Here is a 23,631-nt window from a genome sequence, read left to right on the forward strand (position 1 = left end):
TTCCAGTTCCTGCCAATATCCAGCAATTTCGCACAGCCATTGAAGAGGAGTGGACCAACATTCCACAGGCCACAATTAACAACCTGATCAACTCTATGCGAAGGAGATGTGTTGCACTGCGTGAGGCAAATGGTGGTCACACCAGATACTGACTGGTTTTCGGACCCCCCCGGACCCCCCAATACAGTAAAACTGCACATTTTAGAGTGGCCTTTTATTGTGGCCAGCCTAAGGCACACCTGTGCAATAATCATGCTGTCTAATCAGCATCTTGATATGCCACACCTGTGAGGTGCATGGATTATCTCGGCAAAGGAGAAGTGCTCACTAACACAGATTTAGACAGATTTGTGAACAATATTTGAGAGAAATAGGCCTTTTGTGTACATAGAAAAAGTCTTAGATCTTTGAGTTCAGCTCATGAAAAATGGGGGCAAAAACAAAAGTGTTGTGTGTTGCGGTTAATTTTGTTCAGTGTACATAAATACAGCTTTTAACTTTTTCCAAATTAAAATGTGCATTTCTGAGTCTGCATATTTGTTCAGGCTTTACTGATTCAAAGTAGTGAGAAGTTTAATGGTGACAGCACAAACAAGGCGAGCATTGACCTGAGCCCGATTGAAGTAATGGCCAATCCCACCGTGTTGCTTATGTTGGACCAACTCTCAGAGATTAGAATAATATGAGAGCATAAAGCCTGGGTCTGTTCCTCTCCTTCTCTACTCTTGGTGCTCTCACCTCTTTATGTCCTCCCTCCTCCAAAAGATTGAAAGAAGCTTTACTAACAAGGGTTTAATATGCCAAGCACTAATAAACATGACAGACACATGCATCTTCTTGGCATCCACTGGAGATTGGATTAGACTTCTATTGAAATTATTATTATTTTTGTGACATTGATTGTGATGTTAGGATTGCAAGACAAATTTTAAGTGCATAAAAGTCCACTAGTGTGAATCCCATTTGAATTCATGTCTGAATCTGTCAGAACATCATTAACTCCACATGCATTTAGGATTGCATCATATCTGAATGTTTATTATTAATTAAAATATCCTTTACTACAGTAAATCATTTGTGACAATGTATCTTTAAGTGCACTTGTCATACTAAAATCAATAAGCAAGTCAGATGTTAGTTCAGTAGCAAAATTCTACAAGAGATTTGTTATACTGATGAATTCTTTAGCGTTTTGACCAATTCATTAAAAGAACCGGCTCTTAAGAGTCATTAATTCAATGAATTCATACACACTTTTGCACCTATATAGTAGGGAAGTAGGAATATTCAGACACAGGGTGTAGGCCTGTATTTATTTTACTCTATTATTTTGTGGTATCCTGTAATTTTACGCCATTAATTTAGATTTCAAATTTGTAAGTTGGATAAAATAGGGCTTCTTTTGGGGTGGTCCTATATATTCACATTTATATTGAATCATTTAGAAGATGCCTTTATCTAAACTAAGGGAGTAACACAATTTTATTGTATCAAAATCTTTTAGTATTTGCTCAAGTTCTTTAAACAGCAGAACAAGAAACAAATGTGTTTGCATTTGTCTGATAATTATGCAAATATAATTGGAAAGTCCAAGTCTTTGAGCATTGATTCTATAGAGCCATAATTTAACATAATGGGTTCTCATCTTATCTCAGTCCATCATTACCATAATTTCTCCACTCCTAGCTACCTTGGGCGCAGTGCTATCTGCTCCTTTTGGTGCCTTCTGAGTGAAGCGCCTGCTTTTTCGCGCTGAGTGGACAAAACTACCTACAGTGCAGTTGAGGTTCCTATGGATTCTGTGATGCTCTGCCCTTTCAGCTTCCTCTCCAGTGAAGTGTGCGCGCTGTTGTACACGTACTCGCCCCCGCCTGCCGCTCGCATGCAGATGTTACCGAGTTTACCATGAGCACAGAAGCCCCTCTCACACTTCCAACTGCCAAGTGAAATGAGTCTTCAAAATAATAAATACACATATGCTGGGAAGCTGAATCACCCCACTATAACAAATCAGGTCTCAAAGACTGGACTGGCATGAAACACAGTGAGAGGATGTGAAAGAGGCGTCAAAAGTGTGTGTTTTTTTATAAACCTAAATTGATATGTGTTGATTCATCTGTGTGTAGTCACTCTTATGCTGCTGAGCTGTCTCTTAAACACAGTGTCTCAAATACCCAAAAGAAAAAAAAAGATTTAGCTTTGACCCTTATGGTTGCTATTGTGATTGTTTCGTAGATACTGACTCTGAAATGTTTTGTAAGCACAATTATTTTAAGTCATGATAACAGATAGGCTAAAACATGTGTATGTCATACAGGTTCTCAGTTCCCATAATCTGTAGCATGAAAAGAAAAGCAAGTTTACAATTCAGGATAAATGTAGATTCCTTTTCTGCGATAGTGAGATGTTGAGTAAATAAATTCCCCCAAATTGTAGTGCAGACTACATGTTGCATCCATCAACTTGGTACTCTTTCACAAAATCTTTCAGTTCCTTGCAGTAAATCTTGTTGACTGATGCTCTGCATGTTGAGGCCGACAGCTTCTCCTCAACCCATGTTTTTGAATCCAACAGGTACTGCATGCTGAGAGAGAAAGAGTTCATGTCTGTTAGCTTTAAACTTTATATATTATCATCATATGATCATTTTAACATATCTATGTTAACATATCTATCTATCTATCTATCTATCTGTCTGTCTGTCTGTCTGACAGGAATACAGCCTATATTTGTAAAAATATGTCTCACCCAAACATCCCATTTCAGTAAGACATTGACTGCTAAATGAATGCATGTAAATACTTACTTTCCATTCGAGTCTTTGGTGGGGCCATCGTTGCCCATGATGAGGTACGTCTTGCCCTCTTTCAGCTCATCCTTGCAGTGCTTTCTCTTGGCAAACACCCGTGTGCTGTCTGTGCTCACGCCAGTGTCTCCCGCTGAGGGTCAGAGGTTAAACTCTTAACTTATCTGAGCATATCTGGTTGATTAACAAGCTTAGCAGTGTCCTTTTTATCTAAAATGTATTTTTAAAATGCTCATGTCTTGATCTGTGTTGCTCGTCATTACTACAATGCATATGACACTATACTATAATGCTCAGGAAAAAAGGATAACTTACAAAATCGGAAGACCACGGTCACGGATGTTGAATACAGCATAAAATTGCTCTCTTCAGTAACTGAATCCACAATGACTTCAAATGCTGTCAGAAAAGGAATATGAATAATTAAAGATCAGATATACCTCAGCCACAATTTCTTAATATCTTATTGAAAATACTTGACCCTCTTAGGTTTTGTTAGTGTTTTTTTTGTATAAATATGGAATCACAAACCATAGTCAATGTTGGTGTGATAACAAGCATAATCATATCTGTCCTTTTTGGTGATTTTCATGTCAATTGTTTTCTTCTCTGTGAAACAACCCCCTGATGAAACAGGCATTATTACATTGATGACATAAAACTCCACGCAATTCTACAAAATGCGATCATCTGATTATGATATGTTTGTTTGAATGGGAAATTAATTTCTGAGAGCCTACTTTCTGCACATTGACACACATCATCTGAGCACAGGACAGAAATCGCCTTACTCCTCATGGGGGCGCTGTACAGCACTGAACATCTCCTGTCTGTGAAAATCATATGTGAAAGGATATTGTATGTAGAACTGTCCCCCCCCCCCAAAAAAAAGCTTTTAAATATATTTTTCAAGGTACAAAGTACTCATTCATTCATTCAGATCATAAATTATTATTTCACAGTTTTTGGGAAGATTACAAGGCTTATGACCTGAATGAACCTTGCCATGTTATAATAATAATAATAATAAAAAAATTATCTGACATTTTAAGAGACTTGTTGACTTTGACACACAGTCATCAGGGTCTGTAGGGGTTTATGATATATGCTGTGTTTCTGTCATTTCCTGTCTATGTTTTTTTCTCTGCATGCTGGTTACATCACATGACATGTTTTTCAAATGATAATAAGCAGTGAAGCAATATTTTCTTCTAAATAATAATAATAATAATAGTAGTAGTAGTAATACTACTACTACTACTACTACTACTAATAATAATAAATATGCCAACCTACTTATATATATTTCTTCATTATTATATAAGGACAGTTTATCAATCGTGACATGACATTAAGTTCAGTTGGTCCTGTAAAATGCATTTGAATATAAATTAAGGAATAGCTTGCCTGGTTCATAGTAATCATAAAACATAGCAGGAGCTGGTTGAACTAAACCAATGGCCACAGTTTGCTTCGCTCCGAATGCTATACAGGCCTCACCTCCATCTATCTGAGGGTTTACAGAGAGACAAGTTCAACTACTTGAAAAGATATGGATATATGATTAACTCTGATTGCGTTTGTGCTCATTTCACCTCATTGAAGTACAATAGCACTCTTCCGCGTGTGAGCTCATAGTGAGAAATATACCTGTCCACCAGGTCTTTCAGCTGTTGGAGAGAATATTAGAGAAACAATAGAGGAAAGCAAAATGCAGAAAGACCACTTACTTCATCATAAGATACAGATGGATAACTACTAAAACAGAGGATAAAGACTAGGATTATTTTAGATAATAATATTATATATAAATATAGATATAGTAATACATATTTTGAGTATAATTCCTTATTTATTACAAAAAAAGTCAAAAATCATAGGATAAGATTATGGCTGACCTTTTCTAGATCTGTACTGATTGCATCAAAGCCACTAAGTAGAGTGATGTCAGCAATGGACATTCCAGAGAGGTTCCTGCCCTGTGTGTGACTGTGAGAGAAGACAGAGGATGCTAATAACCTCCAAAACAGCAGATCATGATTAAGATGACTGATGTTTGTTAGAAGTGCTTTTTCTCACCTGACACACACCGTATAAACCACTTCATCTTGTGTGTTTTGTGTAGTGTCTCTTTTTTGTCTGCTGCGAGCATCAAACCACTCGATTGCTGTCCGGGGGAGATCTTCCTCCTCCTTCCTCTCTTCTGCCTGCTCATAGTCATAGTAATTGTAACTTTCTTGTACTTCAGCTAAAAAAAAGAAAAAAGAAAAAAAAGAATAACTGCACATTTATTTCTGCGCATCTGTGTAAATTAGGTATGAATAAGGTTAAATATATTGTTAAATTAGGTCTGAATTTTGGCTTGAATAGTTCATAACTCACTTGTGTACTCCACTTTTCCCTTGACAGTCACATTTATTGACAAATCAGCACAGTTGGAGTCTTCCTTAAGAGCAAAATAAGCCTTTGCCACCTACAGTAACAAAACCGAATAATCCCCATTGTAAAGACAGACAGATAGATAGATAGATAGATAGATAGATAGATAGATGTGTGTGTGTGTAAGTGGCCCTGGTATTCCCTACATTATGGGGACCAAATGTCCCCGCAAGGCTAGTAATACCATTAAATTTTGACCTTGTGGGGACATTTTGTTTTTTTGGTCCCCATGAGGAAACAAGCTTCTAAATCATACAGAATTATATTTGTTGAAAATCTAAAATAGCAGAAAGTTTTGTGTGAGGGGTAAGTTTAGGGGTAGGGTTGGGGTAAAGGAAAAGAAAATACAGTTTGTATAATGTAAATCATTACGCCTGTGGGATGTGTCCATTAAACATGGAAACCCAATGTGTGTGTGTCCTACTATTCAAAAGTTTGGCGTTAGTAAGACTGTACGATTTTGATGTTTTTGAACAAAGTCCTTTATGCTCACCAAGGCTGCATTTTTAAAATAAAAATACAGTAAAAACATGAATACTATGAAATATTATCACAATTTTAAATAACTGTTTTCTATTAATATAGTTTAATATAATTTATTCCTGTGACAGCAAATCTGAATTTTCAGCATCATTACTCCAGTCTTCAGTGTCACATGAGCCTTCAGAGATCATTCTAATATGCTGATTTGGTGCTCAAGAAGCATTTATTATTACCAGTGTTGAAAACAGTCCGAATGTTTTTGTGGAAACTGTGATTGATTGATTGATTTTTTTTTTATGAATACAAAGTTCAAAAGTTTTTTCAAAAGTCATTTTTTGGGTCAACTGAAGCATTTTTTAATATTACTGACCCCGTATACACACTATGGGAATGTTTGTAAAACTTCTTACTTTCATTTTAGCTTTTCCTTCTCCGGAAAGGTTTACATCTATTCCCATTCCCACTAGTCTCTGAAAAGACAAAAGAGATACCATGATAAACAGATCAGAAGGAGAAAATATTCGAAGATATGATGAAACTATGTTGATAAGAACATGAAAAATTACAGTGACACCTGGTGCCGGTTGCATAAACTGCTTAGACTAGTCTTAACACTTAGTCATCTCACTTTTTTCTTCAGGACTGGTCATAACTTTGTAAAGTCAGTTACATAAAAATGTAGGTGGGTCAGGGTAATTTGAATCCGAAAAGTAAGACTGATTTCCACTTGGTTAATTGCTAGTTAAACAAATTAGTTCCTAAGACTCTTAATATAGAGGCTGTTTATGCAACTGGCCCCCGGAGGACAACATGCCAAAATACAGTAGCTCCAGGGCCGTTTCTAGCCATTTTGACGCCCTAGGCGAAATTCCTATTGTGGCCCCTAAACTTTGCATGCAACAATCCGGCAGTAATTGACAGCGCTCTGATCCAATGGCAAACAGGCATCGTCAGATTGACAGTACTCTAGCCCAATGGATGCAGTGGGGGCAGCAATCATATTTCAGGGTGGCCATGCCACTCTTTATCACAACCCTGCAAAAACGTAGTGCCAGTATGTGCACTCATTGGCACCCCCTCCTACTGGTGGTGCCCTGGGGGACCGCCTAGCTTGCCAATACCTAGAAACGGGCCTGAGTAGCTCCTCAGTGTCCTCATGTCAATATATATATAGGCCCCCCTATTTATGTAAATGTGTGTGTGTGTGTCTGTGTGTGTCATGGCACAGTATTTTAGATTTAAGACAGGATTCAATCCTCATTCTCTTTAGCCATTTTGTTAGATTTCTGTCAGTGTTTTGGTTCACTGTCCCAGGTATTTACCCACCTTTTTGAACCTACATTCATTTTTAATTTAAAAAGACTAATAATTAAAACCTTAGTTTTTTCACACATGATTTCCCATTAATGTGAATGTGTTATAGTTAATTAAAAAAAACCCTATAATTTCAGTACTGTCATTAATACATTTGTGACATTATGTTTACCTTTAATTCTGTTTCCACTTTATTTTCATTTTTTTCCAAAAGCAGCTTTTCCATCTCAGACCTCCCTTGAACGGTGAACTGTGCATTGATTTTAGAGACGGGGACTTCTGGTATACTCAGTGCATACTCCGATAAGGCTTCCAATCCCATGATAGTGTCCTAAAGTGAGTTTGAATAGTATAGTGTTATCATTTTATAATTTATTTTCCAAACATTCTTTGGAATTAGAGTAAAATACATATACAGTAGGTACTCTGAAAATTTTCATTCAGTTTCATTAGACCTACCTGTGTTGATTTGAAACCTCCTTCATAGTTCTCTTGTGAAGACAATAAGCAGGCGGCAGCATTTGCTGTTATTAAGTCATTCTGTGCTAGTGCAGTCAGGAGAGCGTATGCGGTGGTCTCTACTGTTAACGCCACTCCAGGGGGCACACGGGAAGTTTTAGCCTCATTTACCAGTCGTATATTTTCATCATCTTGCCAAACAAGACACTCTCCCGCTTATCGGTTCAATTAAGCAGGGGAGAGTAAAAATGTAACGGAAAAAAATAATGAATGACTAATTTAGATATATAAAGTTTCCAACACTTCTATAAAGTTTCAAAACGTGGTATGATACCTGGTTTTGCAAGACTCCTGAGTTTCCTCCAGGCAGACAGTGATTGAGTTCGGTCAGTGAGGCAGACAGACAAACAGTACGCCGTAATGGCTAATGCATAAGGTCTTTTAAGATCATCAACCCGTTTAAGGAGGAAGTCGGTGGCACGGGAGATGCTTTTCTTCTAGTGAGCATTAAAAGACAGTGTTAGTTTTCCTTTATTTATTAACCCCCATAATGCATTTAAAATCTGTATTTTTGACACTAATATAACTTCATAGATAATTTTACAAAAAGTATTTTTGGCACCTAATGGTACTCCATACATACCCGGGTCCAAAATGACCCGGACACTAAACATAACATTTTTCTAAAACTTTTTATGTATTTCTTCCGGGTCAAGAACAGACTTGAATGCATTATGGGGGTTAAAACATTCTTTCAGTAGTACCTCTAACAGGCTTTCTATGTATATTATAGATATATAGTGATCCCACAAAGCGGATACTTAGGAAACTTAATTCACTTTACAGTGTCTGAATTTCATTGCATTACATATAAAATAGCAATTTTTAACCAACTGCTCTCAAGGTGATTTCTTTGGGCATGAAGTCATTTCCCTTCAAGTTCACACAGGTGTCCTAGCAGAATAACCATTGGTATTGTTTTTACATCTAGACAGTTTGACAACTAGAAAGTGTCCAAGACTTTCTGTCTTCATTTTGACAATCTTTTTTTTCATATTTTGAAACAAACTTAATTTCTCTGTGCGATTTTTCTTAAAAAAAAGATATTTTGTAATAATGCAAATACATGTATACATTAGTAATTGTCACAGAGCCCCTTAGTGGACATTATGTTCCTTTCTTACTTTGTCATTCGTTGATGTAGATACTCGTGTTCCTGCCATGTGTTCCCTGGTTCTTGTTTTATGTTTGTTTCATTTATTAAATACTCCTGCATTTAAATCCTCCATTTCTGCCAGCATTCCTTGGCTCCTCACTTTACAGCATTGGCTTGCAGAAGTTTAGCATTTTGCGAGAGAATGCTGGAAATCATGTCTTCTTAATGCTTTTGTGAGTGAATGCAAATTTTCTTGGGGAACACATAAGTTTTACAAGCGAACGCAAAAACACTAAAATATAGCCTAATTTTTCCTTCTATATTTTTCTATCACCATGTCCCCTTAGTGGCTCTGTAAATTGTGGCTTAAGTGTCCAAATACTTTTCATGCAAGTGTAACTGATGCAATCACTGGTTCTTACCACATCAGTTACTTCTTTGTCCAAGAAAGGGAGGGAGCGACAAAGTGCTATCGTGATGAAAGCTGTTAAAGAGGCATCTTTCTCAACTCCTCCAATACCTCCCTACAACAGAAACACTGAATATCAGAATATCAGCACATTTGCTGCAGTACCACAGGAATGAAATTCCTGTTTATGCTATTTTGCAATGTTTGATGTGTTGTTTTATTAAGTGTTTGACAAGGTAAAGCTTTTTGCTAAACCCTTTGGTTTACTGACAAACGATGGAAAGCATTTAGACCTGCATTTCCCTGTGATAGACTGGATTAGCATCAGTAAATGACCCATCGGAGCTCTGTGTTTTAATCAGATATGTGACTGCATGGCGGATGTCCTCCTGCGAAATCATCTTCTCTGTTGTTCCTTGCTGTTCAAGAGTTTCTATCTGTCTTTCAGCCACAAGAGACAACACTTTCACCACCAGCGCAGTCAACCTATGAGAAGTGAGAAGCAATCTAATACTTTAAAGAGTTTGGGATTCTAAATCTAAACATTTTATTGGATAAAATAGTTATTGGATGTGGCAAGTGCAACTCAGAACAAGTCACATTTGTATGACTTGGCATATTTTCGGCATATAAATGCACACCAAATTTACCAGGTGCTTGTGGGATGGTTTAGCCAAGCTCCATAGGATCCATCAGGCTTTTTGAATGTTAAAATCCGTTCATATGCTGCCAGAATAAAATGTTAGTCAGAGCATGGAATCGTCTGACACAATCAAATTGTGTTAAATCATAGGCCTTGGTCAGGAAAGACACAATATACATTTTTTATGAATGACAACAAGGCTGTGAGGGATATTTGGTGCTGATTGTTCAAGGGAAATTCGCCCAAATATGAAAATTCTATTATCATTTTCTCACTTTTACTTCATTCCTGTCACGATCTCCAGCTGGAGTGCCCATGAACTCCACCAGAGGGCACTCCACCCCTGACTCTTGCCACTTTCACAGACTACATTTCCTATAATCCTTTGCCGGACTCACTCGAGTCATTGCAACAGGAAACGGCACTCCTGGCCATGACGAGGGAACTGGAGCAGACTCAAGGACCTGCGCGGGCTCTGGAGCGGACTCAGGGACTAGAGCTGGCTTGTGAACAGACTCCTTACTAAGCACTGGGACTGGAGCAGGCTCGGGAGTGAATTCAGGGACTGGAATGGACAGCACTCGGGAGGTTCTGCAGCAGAAGCTGCCACCTCTGGGGAAACTGCGGTGGTGTGTGTGGCTCAAGGTCAATTCCAAGGCGTCCGAGACTGGCATCCAGTGTGGAGGATCCACCGCTAGTTTCAGCCAGAGCAGCGGGCTCAGCAGGACCTCAGCACTGGTCCTCACAGAGACTGTTCCCCTGGACTCAGTGTTCCCTGTAATGGTGGTCGCCATTCTATGTGTTTGGGCCACACACACCAGCGCAGTTTCCCCAGCGGTGGCTGCCTCTGCTGCAGAACCTCCCGAGTCAGTGGCATCCATTCCAGTCCCCGAATCTTAGTCTAGTTTTCTGGTTTGTCATGTGATTCCCTTGACCTCATGTATCTTGCCATGTGCTCCCTTAGTCCTTGTGTCATGTAGTGATTAGTTGTTTTGATCACATGGTTCTCTGTTCTATTTTCTCATTGGTTCATTGTCTTTACTGTTCACGTGTCTTTGTGTATATAGCCCTCATGTGCCATTGTCTCTTGTCTAGCTTTGTTCGTGTAATACTGTTCGGTGAGTTTGTTCTTGTTCTGCCAAGTCTTGTTTTTTGTGTATCTGTTCTCTTTTGGATTTCATTAAACTGCACATGGGTTCAAACTCAACTTTTTGGATCAGTGGATTTGTTACAATCTAGAACTTTGATCGAACTCTAAAGTACTTGCATCCCTCACAGCCTGACTTTGATTTGTATTAAAATGACATCTACCCTGGCTAAGGTCTATTGTATTGCATTTTGTTTTTTTAAATCTCTTATGTGGCATGCAGGTACAGTAAACCTTGCTCAATGAAATCCAGTGCTTTGTCTCTGGATCCTGCTTCCAGTTCCAGCCAGCGTTGACTTTTGTCCAGGTAGCGGATTGACAAGGCAGTAGGAGACATAAAGATCATAGTCTGCTCTCCACAGCCTTTAGGAGCCCGGACCAGATTTTCCACTTTGGATGGTGAGAGTAATGGAACTGCAGTGGACTGGGCAAATACTACTTCTGCATTCAGAAAAAAAGAGTTTATAGCAAAATAAATATTATTAGGCTTGACCTTGACCAATAAATAAAGTTAAATAAGGATTATCAGTAATGGAGAATTTGAAAGCATTCACAACGACATGCTGCTTTGGACCTTCTAGTTTGACAAACAGGTTGACATCTGTTTCAGGAACAGTGTTGTTTGGGAAAAATCCATTGATAAACAAGCGCCGGTCACTTCTACCTGATGAGCAGAGTTTAGATTTTTATACACGGTGAAATTACTATGTTACAAACATGGTCAGATATGAATATGAAGAATATGTGTAAATTAAACAAGCAATCAAATGACAGCGAACAATCTCACCATCCAAATTAATAAAATAAGTCAGCTCTTCTCTCATTTCCACTCCTTCATTCTGAGATATGAGAATAAAGACAAAATATAGATATTAGAATCACTGAAAGGATATTGTATAAATTTCCACTTCCCCTTACCTTGACCAAGAGCATCTTTTGAATGGCATCCACTCTCATTTTTTCTTCTTCTTCAGCTTCATAAAGTTCAATAGTGATAGGGATTTCACCTATTTTCATGGGAATAGCAGGGAAAGTCACAGTTTGAGATGACTGTGGCTCCAGACTGATTCGGACAGCAGAAGAGGAAGAAGCTGATCCGGGTGAACAAAGACCATCCACTTGTTCCATTTGCACAACGAGCTGACCATGAAAGTTATGAGGGAGGCATGTCAATCTCAGTAATCATTAATATACTGTATTACAATGTATAATGTGACATTTAATGCTATGATTGATTTAAATTAACTAGTTATTTAATAAATACTATGATATATGACTGAACGAACCTGACTACTCCAGTGAAGTAATTTTTAATGGACAGGCAGAAATATATTACTTAAGGTAACAACTTTTTACAGTTCGAAAGATACATTTTAATTATTATAAATATTAATTTGAAAATAAATATGTTAATTTATATTTTTTTATAATACAAATATTATTTCATGCATTGGAAAATGTATCTACAGTAAATGCATATAGCAGTTCCCCTTCAGGAACTCGAGCTGCGTCGAAGTCACTTTGGGAACGCCCTTGCGTGACCGCGTTCTGAAGCACGTGTCAAATCAGTCCAATGGAGTAGCGAGACGTCACGAGCGGGGTGACGTAAGCACCAGAAAGTATAAAAGCGCATCCGGCAGAGCGCAAACCAGCTTCGATGAAGTAGCACCTGGAGGGATGCAGGGAGTATGGCAAAGAGATGCAGCGTCTCGTTCCCTCGGGGAACCATGGTTACATACGTAACCTAGAGATGTTATTATCGCTAAAGTGGTATGATGTGTTCTGAAAAAAATGAAGAAATTCATTTAAACAAACCTCCCTTTCCATCTTGCCATAATTAAAGATCACTGCAACTATAGACAGTTGCTCAAAGCGTTTGACCGAATAGGGAAGCCTCAAGGAAATAAACAATGACTTAAATACAGTAAGGTCAACTGGCTCCACCACACAGAAACCTGCAAACAATAAAAATAAAAAAATTAGTACTTTGGTGGATTTAAATTTAATTCGTTAGCAGTGAGAGGAAAAAATTACCATGGGATGGAGATAAGCTGAGAGCTTGGATCTCCCATGTTGTGATAGAGTGTGGTAAATGGATTTTGTGCCTGGAAGAAAGACCTGGTGCTATTAAACCATTATTCAAGACCTTTGTAAATCCTCAACATTGTTTTAATGGAAATCCAATGGAAACTTTTACATTTTAATACCTGTATGTGTATTTAATTGTAAAAATTTATTTAAATTGTATTTACAAAATTATTATAATAAATGTGTGAGCACATTTTCCCTTAGACTTTAATATCTTATGCACATAAACATTTATATATGCCTACTTTTTAATTACAGACAGACAACCTACTCACCTAACTTTTTCTTTCACATCAATCTGCTTAAACTCAAAGCTTGGAGGGAAATATCGGCGAATTGTTTGTATCTCAAAGTCCAAGAATTCCTCGATTTCATTAGAATTAACAGCTGCGGGAATGAAATGATGGAGAATCATTTGTGGAAGAAAAAAATCAGACTTCATTGCACCAACTGTGGCACAGCTGAATTTGATGGCATTTTACTGACTTCATTGTGCATGATAGCTTTTTGTTAAGATGCTATACTCACTTCGGCCATGCCCTGTCCTCTGGTCCTCTTTCCTCTTTTTGTTTCTTAGCTTGGTTGCAAACTCACAGCACTCTTGGAAGGCTTTCACACAGTCTTTGCTTTCCGTTTTGCTCACTCTTTTCGCTCGTTCCTCGCAAGTAAACTTCATAGGAATCAGGGTGAAGCCATGGCGACAGCATTTCTGCAATTCTGCTTTCTTAAATGCAGCTTCTACACAACAAAAGTGATGAGTTGTAATTGGACATCTTCAAGAGCTCAATCTGATTATAACATACATGGCTAAATGTCAATATAAGTCCAAAATGCCTCCATATTGACAAATTAAACAAAATAAAAAATATGGAGTGCACCTATGACTAAAACATAAGCTTTGAGAATTGATACAAAAGGTAAACAAACATTCAATTGACAATACTATACCTTTTCTAGCCATTTCTGCTTGAATATCTATAGAACGTTTGTTGCGTCTAAAACCAGACTCGCAGCTGAAACCTAGACGCACAATGAATTGGAAAATATTATTTGCATATTGTGACAACTCTTTCATGTACAGACAATAAGTCCAGTAAAACCAGTCTATTTCTTTCTAGAGCAGGGGTCTCCAAACTCAGTCCTGGAGGGCCGGTGTCATGCAGAGTTTAGCTCCAATTTGCCTGTACACACCTGCCTGGAAGTTTCTAGTAGCTATGCCTCGTAAGGCCTTAATTAGCTGGTTCAGGTGTGTTAAAGGGGTCATATGATGTTTCTAAAAAGAACATTATTTTGTGTATTTGGTGTAATGAAATGTGGGTTGGGGCTAAACTCTGCAGGACACCGGAGTTTGGAGACCCCTGTTCTAGAGCATCATTTAGCACCTTTTCTCATCATTGAACGGATTGTGGTCGAGTGGGAGATGAAGGCCAGGCCAGCATCATTAAAAACAGCAGCTGTGTTTTCTCCACCGGCATACGAACACCCCAGATCATAAGACTGCATGGAGGTGAACACCTTCACACAGGAAAATGAGAAACTGTAAAAGAACTCAAAAATAGCTCAGAAAGATTCAGCATCCAGTATTTTTAAATGTCTATTTGTTCTAAGCTTTAGACAACACACCTGTTTTGGAGTGAGTTTGTTTTGAGCACCCAGTGCGTAAATGGCTTTGTCCACAACTAGTAAGGCAACTTTTGTGTTCTTTTGTGTTCCTACATCAATGTCAAGCTCAGCGGTATCATCTGGATGATATTTATGATAGCCATGCAGTTTTAGCTCAAGCTAAATAGAGATGAGATGGGACAGCAGAACTGTAAATATCTGGCAAGTTTTTGTTCCAGCTGTACTGTGTTTACTTACAGAACTTACAAAAACTTTTTAAAAATGCTTTTTAGTGTCTGTTTACCTTTCCCTCACACTTGTCCTCTACATCTACCCACACTGAGTCTGCAATGATGTCACCATTTGTGTCATAGTAAAAAGCGATCACTCTGAAGGACGGGATCATCTCTGGGCTGATATGGATGGATATTTTTACTTCAGAACCTGATGCAACAGAGCTTGCTGATCTCAGCATGCCTCTGCTGAGAATCTGAAGAAACACACACATTTTGCAAGAGTTCTCAGGGTTATAAAACATTACAAAAAATTAAATAAGTTACTAAATGAGTACTTTTTTTCCAGTAAAAATATCTAAACATTCTTAAATCAAGATAAATGTACTAGAAATGCAAACTTTTGACATTGACATGATTGTTTTCAGAGATTATACTTTGTTATTTTTAATATAAATTGAACAAAAACGAACTGTGAGGTTTATGCAAAAAAAACAAAACAACAACAACAAAAAAAAAAACCAAGGCAAAAATAAGATTTACGTTTTACCAAATGTAATAGAAATTTACTTTATGATTGTAAAACATTACTTACCATATAATATATTTTCCCATCTTCTGGATTACAATTGGAAAAAAATGTAATATCCAGAGAATTTTCTGGTAACAGGACTTTATTAGTTATACTAAGATGCAGGAAGCTGTTTCTTGTGGATTTCATTGGGCGCACTTCTTTTGTTGACTTGAAACCATCCACTGTTGCCTGTTGAAATTAATAGGTCAAAAATTTACAGCATATACATTTTGAAAGTAGGCTCACTTCACACTGCCCACAAAATCATTGCATGCTGTAACTTAATATAAAATAAAATAAGTGTACTGCTTGTACCAGCAGTGTGAAACAGGCCTTATAGGTATTAAAAAAAGCTTTATTCTTAGAATGAATTAACCTGCACTGAAACTGAAGGTGGTGTTCCTTCCAAGTTGAAAATGTAAAATGCGATTCCCTCTTTATTAGTTTTAATATCTACAGACTTTTCTTTGGTGCTTGAGACATCCAAGTTCACTTGAATGCCTTCAGCTGGGGAACCATTTGGGTGACGGATGGTGACCTAGCCAAAAACAGAAACCACTGGTATCATATCACAAAATCATTCAAAATATGTTACAAATATAGTAAAAGCTACCATTATGAATTACTGTAAGCATGATTTTCTATGACTGACAGTATCATTATGATGCATGATACTGAGAATAGAGATTCGACTGTGTCAAGCTGTGTGTTTTTTTTTTTTTACCACTGCTTGAAAAGGGAATGTAGGTGTGTAGAACGATCTTGTCCGAGACAGATCCACATTGTACGGGCTCAAAACAACGGGAAGGAAAGCATCAGATTCCTGTACCTCACCACCTTAAGAGGTGCACAGTCATTTTAGTTTAAGAACTAACTTATGAAATGTTGTCAATTTTAACAAGCTAATCTTGGTTGCATTTTTGACCTTTAAAAGTTCAATGAACTTAATCTTAAAATATGATTACTTAAAATATCTGTGACTGTGACAGCAATGTAGAATTGGGCCTGAGTCGCTTCCAATTCCTCTAATGTGGAATTCAGTTTTTGACTGAGGTCTGACATTTTAACTGTAATCTCAGCATGGCCTCCTTTCACCTAAAAAAGGAGAAGACACAATATTAAAGAGTGATCAATCAGTATAGTAATCTGTTAATGTACTTATTCATCTTGGAGACTCAAGAAGTGATGGTTTCTACTCACAGATCCAGTTTTCTCCAATCCCTTGATGAATTCGATTTCTCCAGCATTATTCTCTGACTCGTCCTTTTTTATCCCAAACCGACAATGGAAACCACCATCAATGGTCTTGCCATATGTGTATCTTTCAAATGAGAGAGAGAGAAAAAAAAAAAAGACATTTCAAACTACTGTCTCAAATTTTGTAATTTCATGTTAATACATTAAAAAGAATAGTTCACCCCAGACATGATTGGAATAGCATAAGGATGAGTAAGTGAAGAGTTCAGATGCAAAATCCTCTAAGTGCCATCTGAAATTTTCGTCTAAAATGAGCATTTTTATCAGGCTGCTATGTTTAGGTTAAGTAATTTTACTCTAATGGCAATGTATAGGTCCTTTTCTATGCAATTAAAGTGAAATAACTGAACATAAATATAGGAGCTTGATAAAAATGCCCATTGTAGAAGAAAATTTCAGACGGCATTTAGAGGCTTTTGCATCTGAACTCTTCAAATAATGTCCGAATTCTTATTTATTCTTATTTTGGTGTGAACTATCCCTTTAAGACCATTATTTAATCTGAATGTGAACTTACGAGGTTTTAATGGTGAATGTAAATATCTCAGCATTCACAAGCAGAAAGGCTTTCTCTGAATGAATAGAAACCCCAAAGCTGGGAAGAACTAACAAAAAGGCATTGTATTTGAGTTAGATGCAATATAGTATCTGTAAATAAAGAGATATTTATTTTTTATAGATATTTATAATAGTAAGAATATACTGTATGTGCATGTTCATATCTAATTGTTTAATTTCACTTACCAAACTTCTGGACCTTGAATTCACGCACTGCAGCATTTTTCTCATCACCTTTGTAATGTGCTGTAATCTTCCATACACCAGGTCTAGAGAGATTGATTTAAAAGTCTGATATGGACTGAAATAAATATAGCAGCTGCCCAATGGTGTCATCTTAAAAGAGTGACGAGCATGCTAATATTTATTTCCATAAGCATCACTTTTTATGCTACAAGATTTTGATAATGACTTGATATTGTTATTGATATTGATATTGACTTGATATTGAGATTGACTGTACTTTGAAATATCAGGGATGCGGTAGTCCTTTGACATAACGCCACCTAAAACTTTGTATGCTGATTTCTTGATCTTGTTCCCATCAGAATTCTGAGGATATAGATAAAGTTCAGTTAGACAGGGCACTCCAGTTTCTTAATTTGCTCAATGAATGATGGCAAGAATTTAAACTGCAGTTTCTGTAACACTTTATTTTAGTGTTTTTGTTACACATGCTACATGTACTTACTATAGTAATAAGAGTAAATTATGCATAATTACATGCAACTAACCTTAAACCAAAGCCTAACCCTAATCATATGTGCATGTTGTTAATTAATAGTACTTATTACAGTATAACTGTACTTAAATGTACAGTTATACTGTAATAAGGCCACTGTAAAATAAAGTGTAACCGTACTTTCTTACTTACATATATATAGATATAAACTATCTCTGATTTTGGTCGCATGGAGTGGTCCAGAGTGAAGATCCTGAACCAAACTGGGAAACACACATAACCAGGTTAAATACACAGCAGTAAACCAAATCCACTTTTGCTAGTTTAACGATGGGGAAAACAGTCGGCGCGGCCAGCGCATGGTCTAAAAGGGTTGCCCCTATTCTCTTAATGAGAATGGGTGTGTTTTGGGCATTACGTGCAATAAACCAATCAGAGTCTCATCTCCCATTCCCTTTAAGAGCCAGTTGCGCTCGTGCCATGGCGGATTTGCTATTTACACAGCGGAATTTGCAAGCGCAAAGACAGAACGCATCTCCAGAGAGGAAACGGAGCTGCTCATGCGCGAGCAAATAGGTAGCCTAATTCTGATACATGCCATGACTATCCATTATGACATGTAGGCATTTTTATATTTAAGTAGCCTACACAATAATATTCTTTTACATTGTAATCCTTTAATTTTTAATATTTGGCATGTTTGTGTGCTGCTGTGCATCCCTGAGTGTGTAATAAGCAGAGTGTACGCGCGCTGTGGACCCGCCTATACTTTTCAGTTGCCTCAAAATAGCAACGCGCCAATAATGCACCTGAACACACCTCGTTTTCAGACCAGCATGCCCATGAGTGCACAAATGGGCGCAAATGCATTTGCTATTTAAACAACGTGGCGCAGGATGTGAAAATGACAACTGCGTCGGGCTGAAACTAGCAAAAAACACTTGCATTGCGCCGGGTGTATGATAGGGCCCTAAGAGTCGAGATTTTGAAGCCCAAAAAAGTGCATACATTCATCGTAAAAAGTACTCCACACGGCTCTGAGTGGTTAATAAAGGCCTTCTGAAGCAAAGTGATGCATTTGTGTAAGAAAAATAACCATATAAAAAACCGCAATGTCTAGCTTCCGCTAACTGTCATATGTGTGTTCATGAAAGTGGCGTTCCAGCGGATGACGTAGGACGTAGGTGTAGCGTAAGCTCTGGTGAAAATATGCTAGTCTTGCGAGAACCAAGTTTTGTTCACAGCAAAGGAAAACCAGTCTCCTCTTGGCATATATTGAAATCCTCTGACATTTTTCTTTACAAATCCTTGTTTTGTACTTAATTTGTACTTAATAATTTGTGACCCGTGTTTTGTTTTGCTCTCTCCTCTGTGCTTCCGTGTTTGTCACTTCTCACCGGAGCTTATACGCTACACCTCCACCATCCACTGGACGCCACTCTCTCGTGAATGTGCATACAGTATTAGGCTAGAGATAATGATTTATAAAGTTTTAAATATGGATATTTTTTTATACACAAACGCATCGCTTCACTTCAGAAGGCCTTTATGAACCCTCCGGAGCCGTATGGAGTACTTATATGATGGATGTACGCACTTTTTTAGGCTTCAAAATCTCAACCACCATTCACTGCCATTATAAAAATGGGAAGATCCAGGACATTTTTTAATATAACTCTGATTGTATTCATCTGAAAGAAGTAAGTTATATACACCTAGGATGGCTTGATGGTGAGTAAATCATGGGGTAATTTAAATTTTGGGGTGAACTATTCCTTTAAGTACTTTTACTGTTACTTAAACTAAACAAAATTAAACAAGAACTAAACTGAAAAACCTAAAGTCTTGGGAAAAATTCTCATTCTTATGTTATTATAGGGTGGATACTAAGTGTCATCTACATTATTTTTCATACACATTTGGAAGACGTCACACTGTGATACAGTCATGTTTATTGTTGTATATGATTCTTGTATGTTTGGATTTTTGTTTCAGTTTTGGTAGAGCTTCAGTTTAGTTTTTTTACTGTTGGCTCATTAGTACATGTTAATTGTACCTCTCTGTGTGGGGTTGTATATGGGTTGGTTTGTCTGAATAAAGATGTAGCCACTGTGTTTGGAGACCAAGACACGGGTTTGCCATTTCTGACCATCAACTTCACATGCCAGGTTGAGATAGGGAGGCTCTTCATTTATCGATTTCAGGTCCGAAATGTTCTTTTCAAATACCTTGAAGAGGAAATACACAGAAATGAGCCTCATACACTGTAACTTATTTAAAATGACAAGATGTGTATAAATGCTTATATCATTTGTTTTTTGTCATTTTTATTCTATAATTTGAAAATGGCGTACATTTTTCTTTACAAATCCTTGTTTTGTACTTAATTTGTACTTAATAATTTGTGACCCGTGTTTTGTTTTGCTCTCTCCTCTGTGCTTCCGTGTTTGTCACTTCTCACCGGAGCTTATACGCTACACCTCCACCATCCACTGGACGCCACTCTCTCGTGAATGTGCATACAGTATTAGGCTAGAGATAATGATTTATAAAGTTTTAAATATGGATATTTTTTTATACACAAACGCATCGCTTCACTTCAGAAGGCCTTTATGAACCCTCCGGAGCCGTATGGAGTACTTATATGATGGATGTACGCACTTTTTTAGGCTTCAAAATCTCAACCACCATTCACTGCCATTATAAAAATGGGAAGATCCAGGACATTTTTTAATATAACTCTGATTGTATTCATCTGAAAGAAGTAAGTTATATACACCTAGGATGGCTTGATGGTGAGTAAATCATGGGGTAATTTAAATTTTGGGGTGAACTATTCCTTTAAGTACTTTTACTGTTACTTAAACTAAACAAAATTAAACAAGAACTAAACTGAAAAACCTAAAGTCTTGGGAAAAATTCTCATTCTTATGTTATTATAGGGTGGATACTAAGTGTCATCTACATTATTTTTCATACACATTTGGAAGACGTCACACTGTGATACAGTCATGTTTATTGTTGTATATGATTCTTGTATGTTTGGATTTTTGTTTCAGTTTTGGTAGAGCTTCAGTTTAGTTTTTTTACTGTTGGCTCATTAGTACATGTTAATTGTACCTCTCTGTGTGGGGTTGTATATGGGTTGGTTTGTCTGAATAAAGATGTAGCCACTGTGTTTGGAGACCAAGACACGGGTTTGCCATTTCTGACCATCAACTTCACATGCCAGGTTGAGATAGGGAGGCTCTTCATTTATCGATTTCAGGTCCGAAATGTTCTTTTCAAATACCTTGAAGAGGAAATACACAGAAATGAGCCTCATACACTGTAACTTATTTAAAATGACAAGATGTGTATAAATGCTTATATCATTTGTTTTTTGTCATTTTTATTCTATAATTTGAAAATGGCGTTTCAACATCTACAAATCTAACTACTTATTCTGTGTCCTGCTAAAATAAACTTCTGGTCTTGGTCTTAAATTACATGAGAATGTTTCTATTCATTTAGACATTTATTTTCTTTACCTCAAGAGTCACTGCTTCAAACTGGCCTTTTTTGCTGATTGTTTTGGTCTCACGTGCAGACATGGGAACACGCATCTCTGTTTCTAACTGACAGGACACGGGTTTGCCAAGCAATGCCTCCCCCACCTGAATCCATACGGTTTCTTTCACACCAACATGAAAAACACTCGGTGCAGTGATTAGGAATCTGACACACACACACACACACACACACACACACACACACAGACAGAGAAACCAAGACAATTTCATTAAACTCAATTCAGTTTTGCTAAAAAATGATTTATAAACATGACCAGGTTTCAGGTCAAATGGCGCAGTCTATTTCAGTTGCCTCAAAATAGCAACATGCCAACAATGCGCCTGAGCATCAGTGGGCCTGTTGTGCTTTGACCTGGTCATTTGCATTTCTTCCATAATACTATTCTCTTGATCTTCTATTTCAAATTTTCTACACAAGCTGTCCTTGCCCCTTTCTAGAGAAACTCACCTCATATAATTAACTTAACTGTTTGTCATTGTAAAATAACAGATCTTTCATACAATTTCCATGTTCAGTAAAATAAATACAAATATAATAAAGGAATGTATTATTCCATAAGGAATGTGATTCTTATTTAAATTTCTCTCATAACTTATCATCAGGATTCCATATGGAAATGCATTTGCAAAGCATTACTCCAATACAAGAATAGTTCTGTTCAAATTTACACAAAATCCAACTGAACTTTAAAAGTCAAGAACAATCCTGCAGACATTTCAGTTTTTCCAGAAGAATTTAATTTGATCCCAATAAGTTCCCCCAAAATGATTTTTATTTTTCAACATTTACTCACTCTCATGTTGTTCCAAACCTATATGAGTTTCTCATGCTGAGTTTTTTCTTCAATAGAAGGTATTTTGAAGAATGTGGGTAACCAAAAAGTAGCCGGTAGCCACTGACTTACATAGTATTTTATTCCATACTATAGAAGTCAGTGGCTACTGTCAACTGTTTGTTTACCCATAATACCTTCTTTTGTGGTCAAAAAAAAAAAAAAAAAAACTCGTACAGTTTTGACATGAGGGTAGGCAAATGATGACAGAATTTTAATTTTTAGGTGAATTATCCTTTAAGACCCGTAGTCCAGACTGATGAGGAGACAGAGAAACCAAGACAATTTCATTAAACTCAATTCAGTTTTGCTAAAAAATGATTTATAAACATGACCAGGTTTCAGGTCAAATGGCGCAGTCTATTTCAGTTGCCTCAAAATAGCAACATGCCAACAATGCGCCTGAGCACACCTCGTTTTCAGACCAGCATGCCCATGGGTGCACAAATGGGTGCATTTGCTATTTAAACAATGTGGCACAGGATGTGAAAATGATAACTGCGTCGGGCTGAAACTAGCAAACACTTGCGTCGTGCCTGGCGCCGCATTGCACTGGATGCATGATAGGGCCCAATGAGTTTGCAGTGGCTGGTGGAGGACTACATGTCCTGAAAATCCACTAACAACCACTTTTGAGGACAAGGATGTGGAAGCTAAACACCAAGCTTATCCTCATCTTGATGTACAGTGTGGTAAAGCCTCTTCAAAACTATTGTTATTCATTATTCTGGCTGCAACTTTTATTACATTAAACTGCCATGAAATTGCATTAACTATTAGCAAGATTTTAATAAGCATGCATCACCTACAACAGTAGCCTAAAACAATACCTAAATACCTACGTGGCTATTGGTTAATAATAATAATAATAATAATAAGGTGCGCAGCCTAGGTGCCATCACTACTACTAATGTAACTACTACTACAAGTAATAATAATAATAATAATATTATATATAATACTTGCCTCTTTCTGTTCTCTCCCTGAACAGCACAGAACATGCACAGCATCAGATAGAGAAGAGGACGCATGTGCACCTCCATGGTGAGTGTGTTATTCCTGTGTGAGCAGCAGATAATTTCAAGCACATTTTGTTCTCTCAACTCTGCTATGCAAATGTTGCACAAGAGCAACTGAGTGAATGTTATTATGGAGATTAATGGGGGTTATCAGAGTTCTGTCATTGCACAACTAGGGTCTCTGCTCTCTCATTGGATACATACTTAAAATGTCTTCTCCAAAGTCATGTGATTTGAAAGAAATGTAGACAAATATGGCAACAAATCAATGATTTGATGTGCTTTGGCTCAATTCTGTTTGGATTAGTGGTCAATTTTGAAAATGTAGTACAAAGTCAGTCGATATTATCTAGGTCC

The 23,631-nt window shown here is 37.3% G+C and overlaps 1 protein-coding gene across 1 annotated transcript; it reads right to left on the reverse strand.

The window, feature by feature from the left end:
* Positions 1–1,010: 1,010 nt before the first annotated feature.
* Positions 1,011–23,379, reverse strand: c4b (complement C4B (Chido/Rodgers blood group)). Its single transcript, XM_016452742.1, has 41 exons — positions 23,222–23,379; positions 21,381–21,567; positions 20,971–21,142; positions 18,043–18,113; positions 17,632–17,720; positions 17,355–17,437; positions 17,128–17,215; positions 16,554–16,674; positions 16,319–16,448; positions 16,078–16,190; positions 15,730–15,891; positions 15,375–15,542; positions 14,851–15,036; positions 14,568–14,726; positions 14,327–14,459; positions 13,893–13,964; positions 13,473–13,682; positions 13,220–13,331; positions 12,891–12,961; positions 12,672–12,811; positions 11,775–11,996; positions 11,644–11,695; positions 11,431–11,520; positions 11,091–11,297; positions 9,717–9,792; positions 9,360–9,552; positions 9,080–9,181; positions 7,836–7,998; positions 7,502–7,716; positions 7,215–7,373; positions 6,139–6,198; positions 5,189–5,279; positions 4,886–5,054; positions 4,705–4,795; positions 4,402–4,476; positions 4,214–4,316; positions 3,547–3,636; positions 3,338–3,430; positions 3,122–3,205; positions 2,807–2,939; positions 1,011–2,584 (listed from the first exon to the last, which is right to left on the reverse strand). The coding sequence occupies exons 1-41, from the start codon at positions 23,296–23,298 to the stop codon at positions 2,443–2,445; spliced, it is 5,154 nt and encodes a 1,717-aa protein (XP_016308228.1). The 5' UTR covers positions 23,299–23,379; the 3' UTR covers positions 1,011–2,442.
* Positions 23,380–23,631: the final 252 nt, after the last annotated feature.

The sequence above is a fragment of the Sinocyclocheilus anshuiensis genome, unplaced genomic scaffold (assembly GCF_001515605.1).
Source record: "Sinocyclocheilus anshuiensis isolate Anshui unplaced genomic scaffold, SAMN03320099.WGS_v1.1 scaffold1559, whole genome shotgun sequence".
In the NCBI taxonomy this organism is placed as follows: Eukaryota; Metazoa; Chordata; class Actinopteri; order Cypriniformes; family Cyprinidae; genus Sinocyclocheilus; species Sinocyclocheilus anshuiensis.